The sequence below is a fragment of the Benincasa hispida genome, chromosome 7 (assembly GCF_009727055.1).
Source record: "Benincasa hispida cultivar B227 chromosome 7, ASM972705v1, whole genome shotgun sequence".
Classification (NCBI taxonomy): Eukaryota; Viridiplantae; Streptophyta; class Magnoliopsida; order Cucurbitales; family Cucurbitaceae; genus Benincasa; species Benincasa hispida.
Window position 1 is genome coordinate 40,405,792 of NC_052355.1, and position 14,703 is coordinate 40,420,494.

The window sequence follows — 14,703 nt, forward strand, 5'->3', positions numbered from 1 at the left end:
TAGTAGTTATAGAAGCCATCACATTCCCATTAAGCTTTGTACTTTCTTTGCATTTCTCTTTTTGTATACTTTAGTACCACTGCCACTGCATGCCCTCCACACTTCTAGTTGCTTTGCTGTTTCTCTTTTGTCTCATACATAACATAGCATAACATAGCATAGCATAGCATAGCATAGCATAACATAACATTACATTACATTACATACATAAAACCATCAGCAAATTACAATTATATATCTTAAATATTTAATAAGACAAAAATCCACTTTCAGTTCCATCAAATCACTTTTAGGCATTTTCTTTTTTCTTACTCATCACCAAAATTACATATTATTCAAGTGCCCCATTGAAGTAGCTGCCAAATTGCAGTTTAAACACAAGATCTGATGTGGAAATTCCTTGAATGCCCTCGGTTTCTTTACATTCATAAATAGGTACCCCTCTTCTGCTTTGTTCTCCATCAGCTTTCAGAAAAAATATCCTTTTTTGGGTTTTTGAAGGCAAAATATATATATTATGAGAATGAGTTGCAATGGGTGTCGTATTCTTCGTAAAGGATGTAGCGATGACTGTATAATTAGACCTTGTCTTCAATGGATACCCTCCGCTGATTCTCAAGCCAACGCCACCATTTTTCTCGCCAAATTTTACGGCCGCGCCGGCCTCTTCAACCTCATCTCCGCCGCCGCCCAACCCCTCCGCCCTGGTTTATTCCCTTTTTTTCATTCATCTATCTTATTTCCATTTTTTTATATATAATTTAATTAATTTTCCTTTTTTTTGTCTCAAAAAAATCAAAAGATTCTCAGTTGGACAACAAGCTGGTGATGGGATTACTTCTTATTTATTTACTCATTATTATTCAATTAGAGTGTAATATCTTAACGATTATTATTTTGGAGGTTGGAAGCTTTTTCCCCCCTCTTTTGCCTCCTTTTGAAAGCAGGTTGAAGTTAAGCAAATTCATAAGGTTGATTTCGAAAATAAAATTATTTCTCAATTACAATATTAATATAATTAAATACATCATAATATTGACTTAAATGTTTGAATGGTTGGTTCATAACTCTTTGACAAAATTATTTCTCAATTACAATATTAATATAATTAAATACATCATAATATTGACTTAAATGTTTGAATGGTTGGTTCATAACTCTTTGTTAAACCACCCATTAATTCAAATTTATTCTGAAAATCACTTACAAGTTTGAAATTTTGTGCTTAACCCAATAAATAGAAATTAATAATATTATAAAAGTTTTGTTCTATACCATGTTAAATTCTGAATTGGCTCAAAATTTTAACTTAATTTAATGGTATTAACACTTTTAACACTTTTGATGCTGTTTTTCTTCCTTTTCCTAATACGACACAACAAATAAATGGTTTGGAGAGTTGAACCTCCTATCTTAAAGGATTGTAATTTGTACTGCATGAAAAATCTATTTCATTCTTTAATTACTATGATCAATAGTTTGTAGGATTATTTATAATAACTCATTTGTTTAAGAATTTAGATTTAAATGATGATTTAGCGAGAATGAGAAATAAAAGAAAAGTGGTTGATGGAATTGAAATTGTCTTCTTCTTGTTGTGTTTTTTTTAAAGCCATTTTCAAGTCGTTGCTGTACGAGGCGTGTGGTCGGATGGTGAATCCTGTGTACGGTTCTGTCGGTTTGCTCTACTCCGGCGACTGGGAACGGTGTCAGGCCGCCGTCGACGCCGTGTTGAACGGATCCATGAACGTCGAACCCGATGTGCCGCCGTCAAACAACGGTAACCTTTCCCTCAAATGCTGCGACATTCGCCATGTTTGTAACGAACCCAATTTGGCTGCTTCCGGCGAGCTTCTCAAGGTCAAGGCTCGGAGCCGGTTCAAGAAGCCTGACAACCGGACCAAACTCAAAATCGGACCGGCTCCTGACTTGGGAATTGGGTCTAGTTTTGAGGGATCGAGCCGGGTTCTGAGCAATGGAAACCGGGTTGAGAAAGTGAACGTTGAGCTGGAATTGACTCTTAAATCGGCTCAGTAAAGGAAGAAAAATAAAAGGGAGGTGAAAATTAAAAAAAAAAAAAAAAAAAAAAAGAGTTAAAAAAATATAATTAGGAAAAAGCATTGGATTGTGGACAGATGTTGATGTGAAGAAGTTGAGGCCTATGTATGTGTATCCCATGCACAAGGCAGTTATTCCCATTTACTGTGCCCTCCAATTTTTATTGTAAAAATAATAATAATACTAAACTTATATAGTTTTAGTGTCTGAATGAACTAATGAACGTTCGTCCTTTTTAGTTTTGGACTTTATAAATTTCTATACATTTTTTTATATTTAATTTTCGACTAGAGTTTAAGCTTTGGTTACTTTCATATTTAATCTCTATTTTAAAAGTAATAGCGTAGATAATGTATATATATAAATAGATAATAAAGAGGATCTATAGTTGTCAAAATAAGTGTAGCTCGACTTACATAGTGTTTGTAATATTACCTTTGAAGTTAGAGGCTCAACTCTTCTACGTCACATGTTATAAAAAACAAAAAAGAAAAAAAATGAGGGTCCATAGTTTGTTTAAAATATCATTAGTAGATAACGAAACCTACTCCGATTGAATTTACCAGTATTGGTTGGACTTGGACCATTTATTCAAATTTGTTTGATAACTAAAGAGTTGGTTTATAGATATTTTCAGATAATGTATATAAATTAGTAGTTCTAGAATAACTCAAGGTTGTGTGTGTGTTTTTTTTAAATGGACGGGGAATAAAAAAAAGGAGATTGAAAAATGTCAAACTATTTACATAAATAGCAAAAAAAAAAAAACATTAATAGATATTGATAGATTTCTATTAATCTCTATCAAAAAAAATATTAAATTTTACTATTTTATATAAATAGTTTATTAATTTATTTTGAAAATCTCCTTAAAAAAAATGTAAATAAGTTGTATTGAATGAAATAAGACCGAAAAAGGGCATACGCATAACTGTCCTAAATTCTTATGGGCCCGAACTAGGGATGAAATCATTTTTGGGCCGGATGGGTTGGGTCCAGAACCAGGGATGAAATCATTGGGCAACGAGTTCAAATTCTTGATGGGCCTGAACTATGGGCTGATATATCCGTTTGATATTTCTACAAAATTCAGATACCCGTCGGTATTTCAATTGAGATCGACATTAAATCTCATTTTTCTTTTAACAAAATCCTTATCTTTCACCGTCTTTCATTTTGCATTAAGGTCACGTTTACTTGTTGAAAAGTAATCCATTAATAATAATATAAAAAGTATCCCAGTTAATTGCTTTTATTGTTATTTACTATTTTTTTATAGTCATAATGAGATGTGGGATCCGTCATGAAATTTGTAATCAAATCGTGTAACTTAATTGAGGAATAAAAGATGTTTAAATCTGATTGCTACCGTAACAATATGAAAATTATGTATTTACTACATTTATTTTTACCTTTATTGTTACTATTACAGTTAGGGTTAAACAGTAATGATAACGGGTAAAATGTGACAGATTCATAATCATATGTAACGCGATAAAAAGCAATTCATTTGTTTTATTCCCTTCCCCTATCCTTTCAAAGCCCATAGGTTGGGCGCTCCCGCTTGACTAATAGTTTCGAAATGCTCTTCCGCTGAGCGAAGCTGCGAGCCTACCCTTCTCGAGCCTACTTAAATAGCTTACGCTTACCAAGCCTAGTCTACAAAAAGAGGGCTACAACAAGCAAGCTTTCCCCCTCTTTTTGATTATTTACAACAATAAGTTGAAGTGGGGAAAGAGTATATTTTCCTGTCCTTATTTGATTTTGATTTATTCTAGCATATTACAATTCATCTATCAATAAAATTTCATTCCGATTACACCAATTTTCATTATAATTTGGTAAACATTACCTAAGTTTTTCTTCAACAAGGTTTGATCATTGCTTAAAACACATAAAAACAAATGGTTTGGTTTCTAATGAGAAATCAAATGTGGGTATTGCCTATCGTAAAATGCATAAAGTTTTTTAGAAATAGGGAGAAAGAAATATTGTTAAAATCAAAGGAATGGAAGACTTAAAATTATGAGAAAGGAACCAAATAACTGAAAATTATTGGACAATGTTAGGGAAATCCATTTTCTGGTTGAAGAACCAAACAATGTCAAGAATATAATAGCGTTGACTTTTTGCTTTATATATTTTTTCTAGTTCAACAATGGTAAATGAGAAAATGATAGGTTTGTATGTCATGAAATTCTGCGTACTTCTGGTTTCATTTGAAAATAATAATTCAATTTGTTTAAGACAGTTTTCAAATATAGAAAAAATGAACCAATTCATTCGTAATAGACAGTAATATTTTACTATATTTGAAACTATTTTTTCAATAATTTCACTATTTAAAATAATTATCCTTCATTTTTAAATTATAAAAAGCTAGATCTACAGTTTCAAAAAGTTAAATTCAAATTAACCATATCCAGAACACATCCATCTAAACCTCTGACCTCAATATTGATAGTACGAGCACTATATCACTTGAGTTACGCTCACGTTGGCTTAAAAAAAAATATTTATAAATTTATTTTAGTTATTATATTTAAAATAAGATTTTTTTTTACTTATTTATCATACAGTATAATCTACTTTTTCAAATTTAAGTTAAAATTTATCAGACACCAATTTACTTTATTTAACAAGTGATTTTTGTAAAAGTCCATTACTATCGACTCCAAACTAAACCTAAAGATAAACAGAGTTTGGGCCTAAAGATAAAAAGATTCAATAAGGGTGTGTTTGGTGGGGGATAAAAGTAGATAGTTGAGTTGAGTCGAGTTGGTAATTATTATCTGGAGAGTTAAATCATATGTATTTGTTTGCAGAGTTGAATTGAGTTGGTAATTATTATTTGCGTTTGTTGTGTTGAGTTGAATTGAGTTGAGGGATCTGATGTAGTTTCTTGTGAACGAGATTAGTTCTATTTTTTTCTGTTTGTTTTTTTTTTTTTTTTTTTTTTTTTTTTTTTTTTATTTTAATGCTTTGGCAATTGTTGATTAAGTTTTAAATATACACGTATTTTTTCAAATCATTTATGACATAAACTGGACAATTTCATTTTTTTTTCAATTTGAGAACATAATAGATTATTTTTCATATATTCTTTTCAAAAACTGTAATAATTCTAATTCTCTTGCATCTATAAAACATACCAATAAAATACATTTCATATTGTTGCTCAATTAATTGGTATATTGTATGTATATATATTGAAGGTAATTATCCCAATTACTAATTGGTATATTGTATGTATATATATTGAATCTTGCTAACTTAATATTATTATTTCACATATCATATAGTTTATTTTTATATAATATGAGTAGTATATTTGGAATTGAAATTATACATAGGATAATTACCTTTCATTTGATTATGATGAGGAGAATGTGATGTAGTACAGTAACATTTTTCATAAGATCACAAAAATAATATGAACCAACTGAACATGTGATCGTTTCAAAAAAAAAATCACAAAATATATGTTCTTTTCGATACTTATAATATCCGTGTCATAATACAAACACAAAAATTACATGTCGTGACGTATGCAAAAGTTATCATTCTCTTGACGATAAAAAAAAAACCAGATATGGGGATAATCCAAATGGCGAAGATGAGGGAAGAGAGAAAGAAATGAAAATATCACTGGTTTTTAGAATTAGTTTTGAGTGGGTAAAAAATGTGGTTTTAATAACCACAGTTTTTCTTTATGGGCTTAACAAATATGTTAATAAATACCCACCCAACCCAACAACATATACCCATTTATCAAACACCCCTAAATAGTTTTTTTTGTTTGTCCACATTAATCAATAAGTAGAATGAAACCAATAGTATCGAGTGCCTTATCCATCTAAATTAAAATGCACATAACAAAAGAAGGGCAATACAGAGAACAAACATAAAGGTAGGTCCACATTTCGCTAAATTTGAAATAATATTGGAATTTTTGTTTCTTTGAAAACGAAACGTAAGAATTGATATTGGGACATAATTTCCAAAGAGGTACAAGTCTTTACAAGTTTATTACATGGGCCCACTTACACTTATCGTATCTATTTAAAGACCATACATTCATTCTCAACAATCTAACAAAGCTTAGTTTAGAAAAAATAAAATATCAATTTAAACTCCTAAACTTTATAGCAATTAAAATCATGAATTAATAATTATATCAATTTAAGTCTCGAATATTTATATTTGTATCAATTAAACTATTAAACTTTAAAAAAAGAATCAATCTAGATTTTTAAGTTTAAAATTTCCTTTGACAATTGTCCATGAATCAACTCTAATCGTTCGTTTTGTAAAACCGACGTTTGAAGAAGTCTACACACATGTAAAATTGATGCATGGATGATTTTCAAATATAATGGTAAAACAAGGCCTAATTTATTCACTTATGAAAATTTAGAAGTTTAATTGATATAAATTATAAATTTCACACAAAATTTGCCAAATGCAAACTAGAAGAAGGTGTAAATTGATATATTTATGAAAATTAAAGGTTTAAATTGATAAAATTAATAATCAAAGATTTTAATTGATACAATCCTTAAAATTTAGGGACATAAATTGACATTTTTATTAATTATTGAAAGTTAGGTTATGATTTTTTTAAATATTTAATTATTTAATGGGTTCTTCATATCAACAAAATTTTATTTGTTTGTTTTTTTACCATATGTGAAATCAAATGATCGAACATCTAATCTCAAGATTGATATTGATTATCACATATTTTAAGTTAGTTTAGCTTTCAATTAAATCTTTCCAGAGAGGCCACTGAGTGTAGGTTTCACATACAAAACTTCATTAGACATTTCTAGGAATCAAAAGTGGGAGAAAGAGAATTCAATTATAATTTTCCGATGAATATAGTGACCGACCTTAACTTTGGATAAAAGACATTATTGTATAAAATTAGTGGTACAAAATCAACATTGGCTATTAAATTCCGAACACGCACAAATGATATATATAATATATGATGTTAATAATCATTAATTAAACAAAGGCAAAGGTGGTGGTGGAAAGCAAGAGGATCTCTTCACAAACCTTCCTTTCATTCTCGGTCTCTTCTCTGCATTCAATTTTCGAACTTCATATCTTATTTTCTTTGCAAATAATCTCGTCCTTCTCTTCTCTCTATATCTCGATACTCGTGCTTCTCTCTCTCCTTCGACTCCGGCCACCGCCTGTCGGCCAATTCTGCCGCCAAGCTCCCCGTAAGTTTGATAATAACAATCACTCTCACACACACCCTTCATAAAAACATACTTCACTTTCAGAGACAGCATTTATTATATGAAATACATTCTTAAAACAATAACACAAGCTACTAAATATCATAGGACACAATTAAGAAGGGAAGGGAGCAAACCATGTAGTCCGGCCAGTAATAATCGAGGTCGAGATTCGGTCGATCACCGGACGTCCATGGAGTTCCTCTGCTCCCCCAAGCTATTATCACTGCTTCACTATCCAAACTCAATGATACTTTCTTTTTGTTTTCAACAATATTCGTCTCTTCCATCTCAAGTTCACCGTTCTTCACCAATGCCCTGACTTCCATCATCACCTTGTCTTCCTCACTGCACGTCGTTGGATTGCTGCCGAAGTCCATAAAGTTCAGCTCAAATGGCTCCCTCATTGTATCGGCTTCTGCGCTGAGCATCGGAGTTAATTCCTCTATCTCATCTGGTTCAATCTTAATAAGTTCGCGGCTGTTTAAAGAATAATCATCATTAGTCATTGAGTGCTCTTTGGAAGCTGCTAGCCCCAGTTCTTCCATATCAAAGCACTCATTATCAAGCGAGTTCCCCAACAAACTCTCAACATCAGCTGCGAATTCAGCAGGATCCATATCGTACGAGAGATACCCATTTGAACTTTCTTTTCCCCCAACAAAACTAGCCAAATTACCATCTTTTGAATCGGCTCCCAATACAGGAACTCTATGAAGGAGAAGCTGTTCTTGATCTTCAGTTTCTTCTTTAGCACTCACCTCCGGAACCTGAGCAAATGGCTTCCTTGCCGGAGCAGTCTTTCCCATTCGAGGCGACCGTGGCTTTTTGGTGAAGCCCTGGTGCCATGAGGCAGCAGAGGAGTTGTCTGAAGAGGGTCTGAAAGAGGCAGTTTGAAGACGAACTCGCTCGTGCCTACGAGCCAAGGAATTGGCAGAGTGAACTGAAGCATCACAAGCTTGGCACAGAAAAGCATCATCGGCAGCACAGTACCACCGAGCCCGCTTGCTGATACAGCTATCACAGGCTCTGGCGGTTTTACCTCCCTCTACTGTTTTCTCCACACTTTTCCTCATCGTCATTGAATTCAAATAACCAGAAATGTTAGAAGAGTCAATAGACTCGAAAACTCAGGTGAGAATGTGAGTTTGTATTAAAAACTCAACTTGCAGGCTTCAAATTGGACATTGTACATAGAGTCCGAGTCTGATATTTTCTACGAGTTCGTCTTTCTTTTTTTATAAAAGTTCACGAGAAAATATTTTAACAGGACACCATCGAGGGGCCAAGGGCATGCCCCACAGACTGCGCTTTTACAGTTAAATTCACAACAGAGAAGGGTCTCAACTGGGAAAGAATTGCACTTTTAGGCACTTTTTTACTAAAAAAAGGACTTGCTTGTGTGGGTCCCTAGAAGGGCCTTATCCACTTCTTCATTGGTTGAAGGAACAAAGTTCATCCAAAGGCTTGTTCTCTGATTGGCTGCCTAAATTTGTGGGGTACCCTAATTAAGAGGGGATGAGGAAAAGTCCGAAACCAACCCATCACTCACCTTTCTCCCTGTGAAAGGGACACTTTTACTTTTGGTTCAACTAAAAGTTGAGATCTCGTTTTAGGGCCCCCCGTCCCAATTTGCATTATCCATTACCTTCTGTCTAATCCCATACTTTTCGGCTTCTTCTTCTCAGTCTACGTTAAGGATAAACAATTGTTCCTCCACTTTTTATCTTTTCCCAGAAGAAAGAAGATTTTCTCAGCCCAGCTCGAGCTGATCAAATCAGTCGAGATTATATATATATATATATATGCACACTTGCAATTATTTTATAAGCAACTAAGATTGGGAATATAGGGAAAATTTCTGATATGTAGATTTCCTAATCCAGTAAGGGATTTGAATTCTGTCGGTTCTTATTTTCCTGCTCATAAACTTCCAAGTTCTGCCTCAGCATCCAAAGTTTGCATTGTCCTGATTGACCAACTCTCTAAGTTTTTATCATTCCTTGAAATAAAATATAAAATATGCTCCGAAAATGTAATAGTTTTCTTTTCTCAATTTATTTGAATATCAGAAATAGGAGAAAATGCCTACTTTCTTTAACTAGTCTTTCGAGTTTGATACAGTAAAATCTATAAAGGTAACAAGTACATCTGGAGTACATACTGTAACACCTCAATCTTGTAGTTACAAAAGAACTAAAAAAAGGTTAAAAAAATTATTCCAAAGAAAGTATTTTGAAGTTACCGACCAACTTGCCTCTCGCTTTAGGACCAACTTGCCTGATTTAGTACAATCTTTCCGTTCAGTCAACAATCTCATCCAGCTACAGACAGTCAACTTATCAATTGTCACTAATGAGAGCTTTCTTTCAAAACCTTTGATATAGCTCGGATGGTAGACGGTGTTGTACGACAACAGCCTCCAATGAATGTTGCTCCCAAATTGCGCCATCTTGAACTAAATGATTCGAATTTGTCATCACCAAAACAATTTGATGGCTAACAAAACGAGAACACTAAATTAGTAATGGAAATATCCCAATGTAGGCCCACAAACCATGAAATATCAGAGTGGGAGAAGGAAGAATAAGTTGACTCACCAGCCATTTCTTGGATCTGCCATCCCATACCTCGCCACTATTGGGATAGACAACAATGTGCTTGTTTGTTAACTGTAGCGAGCATTTCGGTTTCAAAACCATTGAACAAGAAAGCAATATCAAATTTCAACTATAAGAGATTTATTTCCTACCTCTTTGAACTTTGTAATGAGGGCTTCGATAAAATGAGGAGGTGTACAGTTTATGCCTACTGCATTTACTTTGTCACTTTTATTAATTGCATGGAGGCACTTCTCGAAGCTCTCTCCAGATGGTGCATTCTCACCATCTATGGAGCTAAAGCAGATCCAAGATGGAATTTGGATGTTTTCTTCTTCGAGCAACTCCACACAGGCCTACTTTTTTTAAGACCAGAGTGGAAGGAACAAAGGTAAGATTGGTTGGAAACAAGATCATAGAGAGGACAGGAAACCAAACAAAATGCAAAAACAATTGAAACAAGTGTCCTGACATGCTCATGACAATAATCAGAAACATTCAACATTTTTCTTCCATTTCATAACAAAGACTAACTAAATCAGAATTCTGGTTTAGGAATTAAAATAGAGTGAAAAAGGGAGTACACTGCATCCGCATGAACCTCCTGATAATATCCATAAATGACTTGTTTTTGGTAAGAGAGGGACATTACTATATGTAAATTCGGGATTCTATCTGGAATTGGAAGTGTAAAATGGGATCATTTCTAAATCAAGAGACTTGAACAGGATTTATATCCATAATAATAATAATAATTATTATTATTATTTGAAAAGAAATCAAAATTTTATTATAAAACAATTTTGATCATGAATTACACAATTCATAAACTAACCTAATGATGCATGGGTCCCCCATTCACACCACGCCATGATGGTCATCAAATTACCTTGATCCCTTGAAGTGAACTACTCATAAATTCAGAACAGATTATAAAATACAGGGTAAGCTGTTTCCTCAAATACTTTATCACTCAGACCAAAGCATAACAACATAATTTACAGTGGTATCATCACTGCGGCAGAAAGAGTGGGTCTATCATTAAACCACAATTTAGATGATATAAGAGTTGGCATAACACAAACCTGGGCTTCGAGTTTATTGGGAATAGTCTCAAATGCAAGCAAATCTGGGCTTGCATCAACAAGAATCTGCAATCTGCGTCGATGAAAGTCCTTCAGCTTATCCACATTCACATCTGGCCCATAATGCCCACTGGGAGGGGGGGGGAAAGAGGTTTAGGTCAGATTGTCAATTCCATATATTTACAAATTCCTTATGACTCTTTATTTCAATATTTCATATGAATGATTCACCTATACTCTGAGCCATCAGCAAGATAGGCACCATAGCTTCCAATGGATGCTGCAACCAAAGCCCTATGGTACTTATGCCCTGGGATACTCTTCACAGAATCCCAGAAACCATCACGAGCTTCAATGGCCAATTTAACACTCTTTTCTAAAAGCAATTCCCCTTCTTCCACGGACAGCCCCTTTGATATAAACCCAGGAATGGTGGCCTGTAATAGAATAAAATGTGTGACAAGAGAGAGTAATTAACTGGCTTGAATACTGATTTATTGGTTTTCTGTTTATAATTTCTAACAGAAGGAATTATTTCTATACGAAGTTTCGGAGATATAAAGCAAAAAAAATACTTCAATCTTATTCCTTAAGATTATTGGAATTCTTAAGAAACTGTAAGGCACAAACTGATGTCGTATTTCACACTCCAATTTTATTTCGGGTCAAAAAAATAGAGAGAATTCTGAAAAAGGCATATAAATTCAATATATTGATCTATACAAATCCTGAGTTATACAAAACTGAATTTCAATTCATTGGCAAAATGAAGCTCTTTTACGATGTTATGGCCATATAGCATGACAAACTAAATATCAGTTTAAATGCCGTTAAAAAAAAAATCTGATTTATAGCACTTTTGGCAATTGAACTAAACCCATGTGGTTAGAAATTAGTTAGCACACAAACATTACCCTTTGAGATACTAAATAACGTCGCCCTGCCTGTGTATAGTCGCTTATTACAACATCCGATTACAAACTGTAATGTAGCATAATTTAGGTCCACTAATTATAACAACTTGAATGTCTAGAAATGTTACTCCATGGGAAGCACTTTAATCCAATTCATTTAACTTTATTGAAATTCTCCAATTTAATCCAATTCATTTAACAGCGTTCCATCTTGGTTCATCATTTCATGACAGGATAGAAATGCTCATTTTGTACTTTAATTTCAATTCAAGAGGAGTGATCAGTTTGATCCTCATTCATTCTGTTCATCAGCATTAAAATATCCAATTCGGATCATCAAGTTTTGAACAAACAGCAGTAAAACATTTAAAAGAAAGGTACTCCAAAGCCGGTCACACCAAAGACTTCCACTTATGCAGTGGAAAAGAGAACAAAGAAAGCTCGGTCCATTCGAATAGCAAACCTGATAAGATGAAGAAACCAAAATATCTGCTCCAGCCTTTAAGTACTCCAAATGGACCTACACATTTAAACCAATCAATAAACACCAATGAGAATGAAACGTGATTCACCAAAACAAAGGAGGAAAAGAGAAACAACAATAACAGAGAGTGTAAGAGAGGACCTTCTTGATTAGGTCAGGATCATTAATGAGGCAAACAGCACTCCAAAGTGGATCGTTAATGACAGCGCCGTGTTTCTCAAGTTGCGTGGCGAAACCTCCATCAATCACCGCACAACCTCCAGCGTTCTGTAATAGATCATCCAACAATGTGGTCGCCTTCTTCATCACCATCTCCTCGTTCTGTCTGCCTCGCTGTTTCTCTTCTTCTTCTTCTCCTTCGTTTGAAAATCAATACGCAATTACCGGCATTGAGGGAGGGGGGCAGGATTGAGAGACAAGGTCAATATGAATATGAATATTGTTGCTCTGTCTCTGAACATGGACGCCTTTTTCACTCACATTCTCCGGCCGTCGGTTTGTCGCTTTCTAAAGTCATGCGCGCCAATATCACCGGTTTTGTAGCCCTCGGGGTTGGTGGAGAATCGAAACCCAAATCCATTTTCATTCTTTTCTGTTTCAAATTCATGGGCTCAAGCCCATTCACTTTTCTATTATTCTCGTTCTACCCTTACCGTCCCGATATTTTCATATTTGCCCTCTTATATTATTTATTCATATTCTTGCCTTCAAGGTTTTAAAAAGTCCAAGCCGATAGATATTTTTGGAGAATTTATTTAAATAAAACTTAAAATATTCCTTTACTATTTTTTAAAAAAATTTATAGTTTTCCTACCAATATCAATCCTTATCATTATCAACATTTTTATCGACATTTTAAACATTGATTCCAATAACTTGAAAATTAGTTTAAAATCCAAGGAATGATCATGGATATTAATTTAAGAAGAAATGGTACTACACCAATAAATCAATATGATTGATTTGGAAAAAAGGGTATATATGATATATTTTATTTGTATACGGAATTTGCAAGAGAGTTATTCCTTTTTAAATCATACCTACAAGCTCATCTAGATGTGAATGTTTCATTTGATTATTAATCAAGAAAGTTAATTTTGGTGAAAATTATAATTTATATCAACATGTCTATGTAGATGTGAATGTTTCATTTAATTAATCGAATATGTAATGCAATTTCTCAACAAGCACATTGAATGTCATGTTACATTAATCAAATGGGCAGATGTGAGCTAATTAAAAAGTCCAACCCACAAAGAATATATTATGCTTTTATTTTACATAAGGAAAAGGAGTAGCTATCAATTTACTCAACCAAAAATCAAGGCTGCCTCGCAGGAGATGGGGGTTTGGTAGGAAAATGATAGTTTCACTTTCATTTCATTTGTCAGATCAGCTGCCGTTTGTTTCAAAGTTAGAATGTGAATAAGACTTTTATATATATATACACAATTAATCTCTTATTAAGTATTATTCAACTCATATGAATTATATATTCTCAATTAAGAAGTTAAAGATTTGTTTGATAGGCAATTTGAAAATATTGAAAACCAAAGATTTATTTAAAATAGATTTGTATTTGATAGCAGATTTAGAAATTAAATTTAAATCTAAATAATTTTTTAAAATGTATTTAAAAATTATAAAATTAATTGTAGTTATCCACTAAATAATGAGTTGAATATAAACCATTACTACTTAATTTATGAACTTTTTTCTATTGATTTTTTTTGTATAATTATTATTTTGTAATATCATACAATATATTATATATTGTATATTTACCTATTTATTTTTAAAAAATTGGGCATGAAATACTACATTTGTTGTTATTGTTTTTTTAATCATTTTTAATATAATTATGCATTTTAAAATTTTGAATTTGAAATATGGATATACTGTAGAACATAAAAAAATTATTTTCACGCATATATGTTGAACTGAAATCAATATTAATTGGAGATGAAATTACATTGCAGGGGTTCGAACACATGACTTTTATAGATCACATGCTCTCATACCATCTTAAATTATCGATTGACTCAAAAGTTTAAACTAGTGGGTAAAGGTAAATTTAATCATATATCATCTACTAAGAGATTCCAATCATGATTTTGAAGTGTATATATATATATATAAAGAATGGTTGTAAAAAGGACTTTTTAGCATAGAATTTAAAGCAAAGGAATAAGAGAGTAGAGTTGTAAAATAATTTAATATCCCTGAGTTGTATGTGGTAGATTCACCTAAGTCTCACCTACAACCTGTAGTAAATAAGTAGACTGTCAAAATAATGGGTTCAAAGGGAAATTA

General features: G+C 32.8%; 3 protein-coding genes across 3 annotated transcripts; 1 reads left to right on the plus strand and 2 right to left on the minus strand.

Moving 5' to 3' along the window:
* Positions 1 to 470: 470 nt before the first annotated feature.
* Positions 471 to 2,253, plus strand: LOC120082012 (LOB domain-containing protein 40-like). Its single transcript, XM_039037219.1, has 2 exons — positions 471 to 707; positions 1,613 to 2,253. The coding sequence occupies exons 1-2, from the start codon at positions 518 to 520 to the stop codon at positions 2,035 to 2,037; spliced, it is 615 nt and encodes a 204-aa protein (XP_038893147.1). The 5' UTR covers positions 471 to 517; the 3' UTR covers positions 2,038 to 2,253.
* A 4,647-nt stretch (positions 2,254 to 6,900) lies between these two features.
* On the minus strand, positions 6,901 to 8,424 carry LOC120082077 (zinc finger protein CONSTANS-LIKE 16-like). The gene is made up of 2 exons (XM_039037298.1): positions 7,445 to 8,424; positions 6,901 to 7,325 (listed from the first exon to the last, which is right to left on the minus strand). The coding sequence occupies exons 1-2, from the start codon at positions 8,387 to 8,389 to the stop codon at positions 7,065 to 7,067; spliced, it is 1,206 nt and encodes a 401-aa protein (XP_038893226.1). The 5' UTR covers positions 8,390 to 8,424; the 3' UTR covers positions 6,901 to 7,064.
* A 1,198-nt stretch (positions 8,425 to 9,622) lies between these two features.
* Positions 9,623 to 13,036, minus strand: LOC120082078 (homocysteine S-methyltransferase 1). Its single transcript, XM_039037299.1, has 7 exons — positions 12,532 to 13,036; positions 12,370 to 12,426; positions 11,224 to 11,429; positions 10,993 to 11,122; positions 10,060 to 10,263; positions 9,908 to 9,979; positions 9,623 to 9,806 (listed from the first exon to the last, which is right to left on the minus strand). The coding sequence occupies exons 1-7, from the start codon at positions 12,700 to 12,702 to the stop codon at positions 9,660 to 9,662; spliced, it is 987 nt and encodes a 328-aa protein (XP_038893227.1). The 5' UTR covers positions 12,703 to 13,036; the 3' UTR covers positions 9,623 to 9,659.
* Positions 13,037 to 14,703: the final 1,667 nt, after the last annotated feature.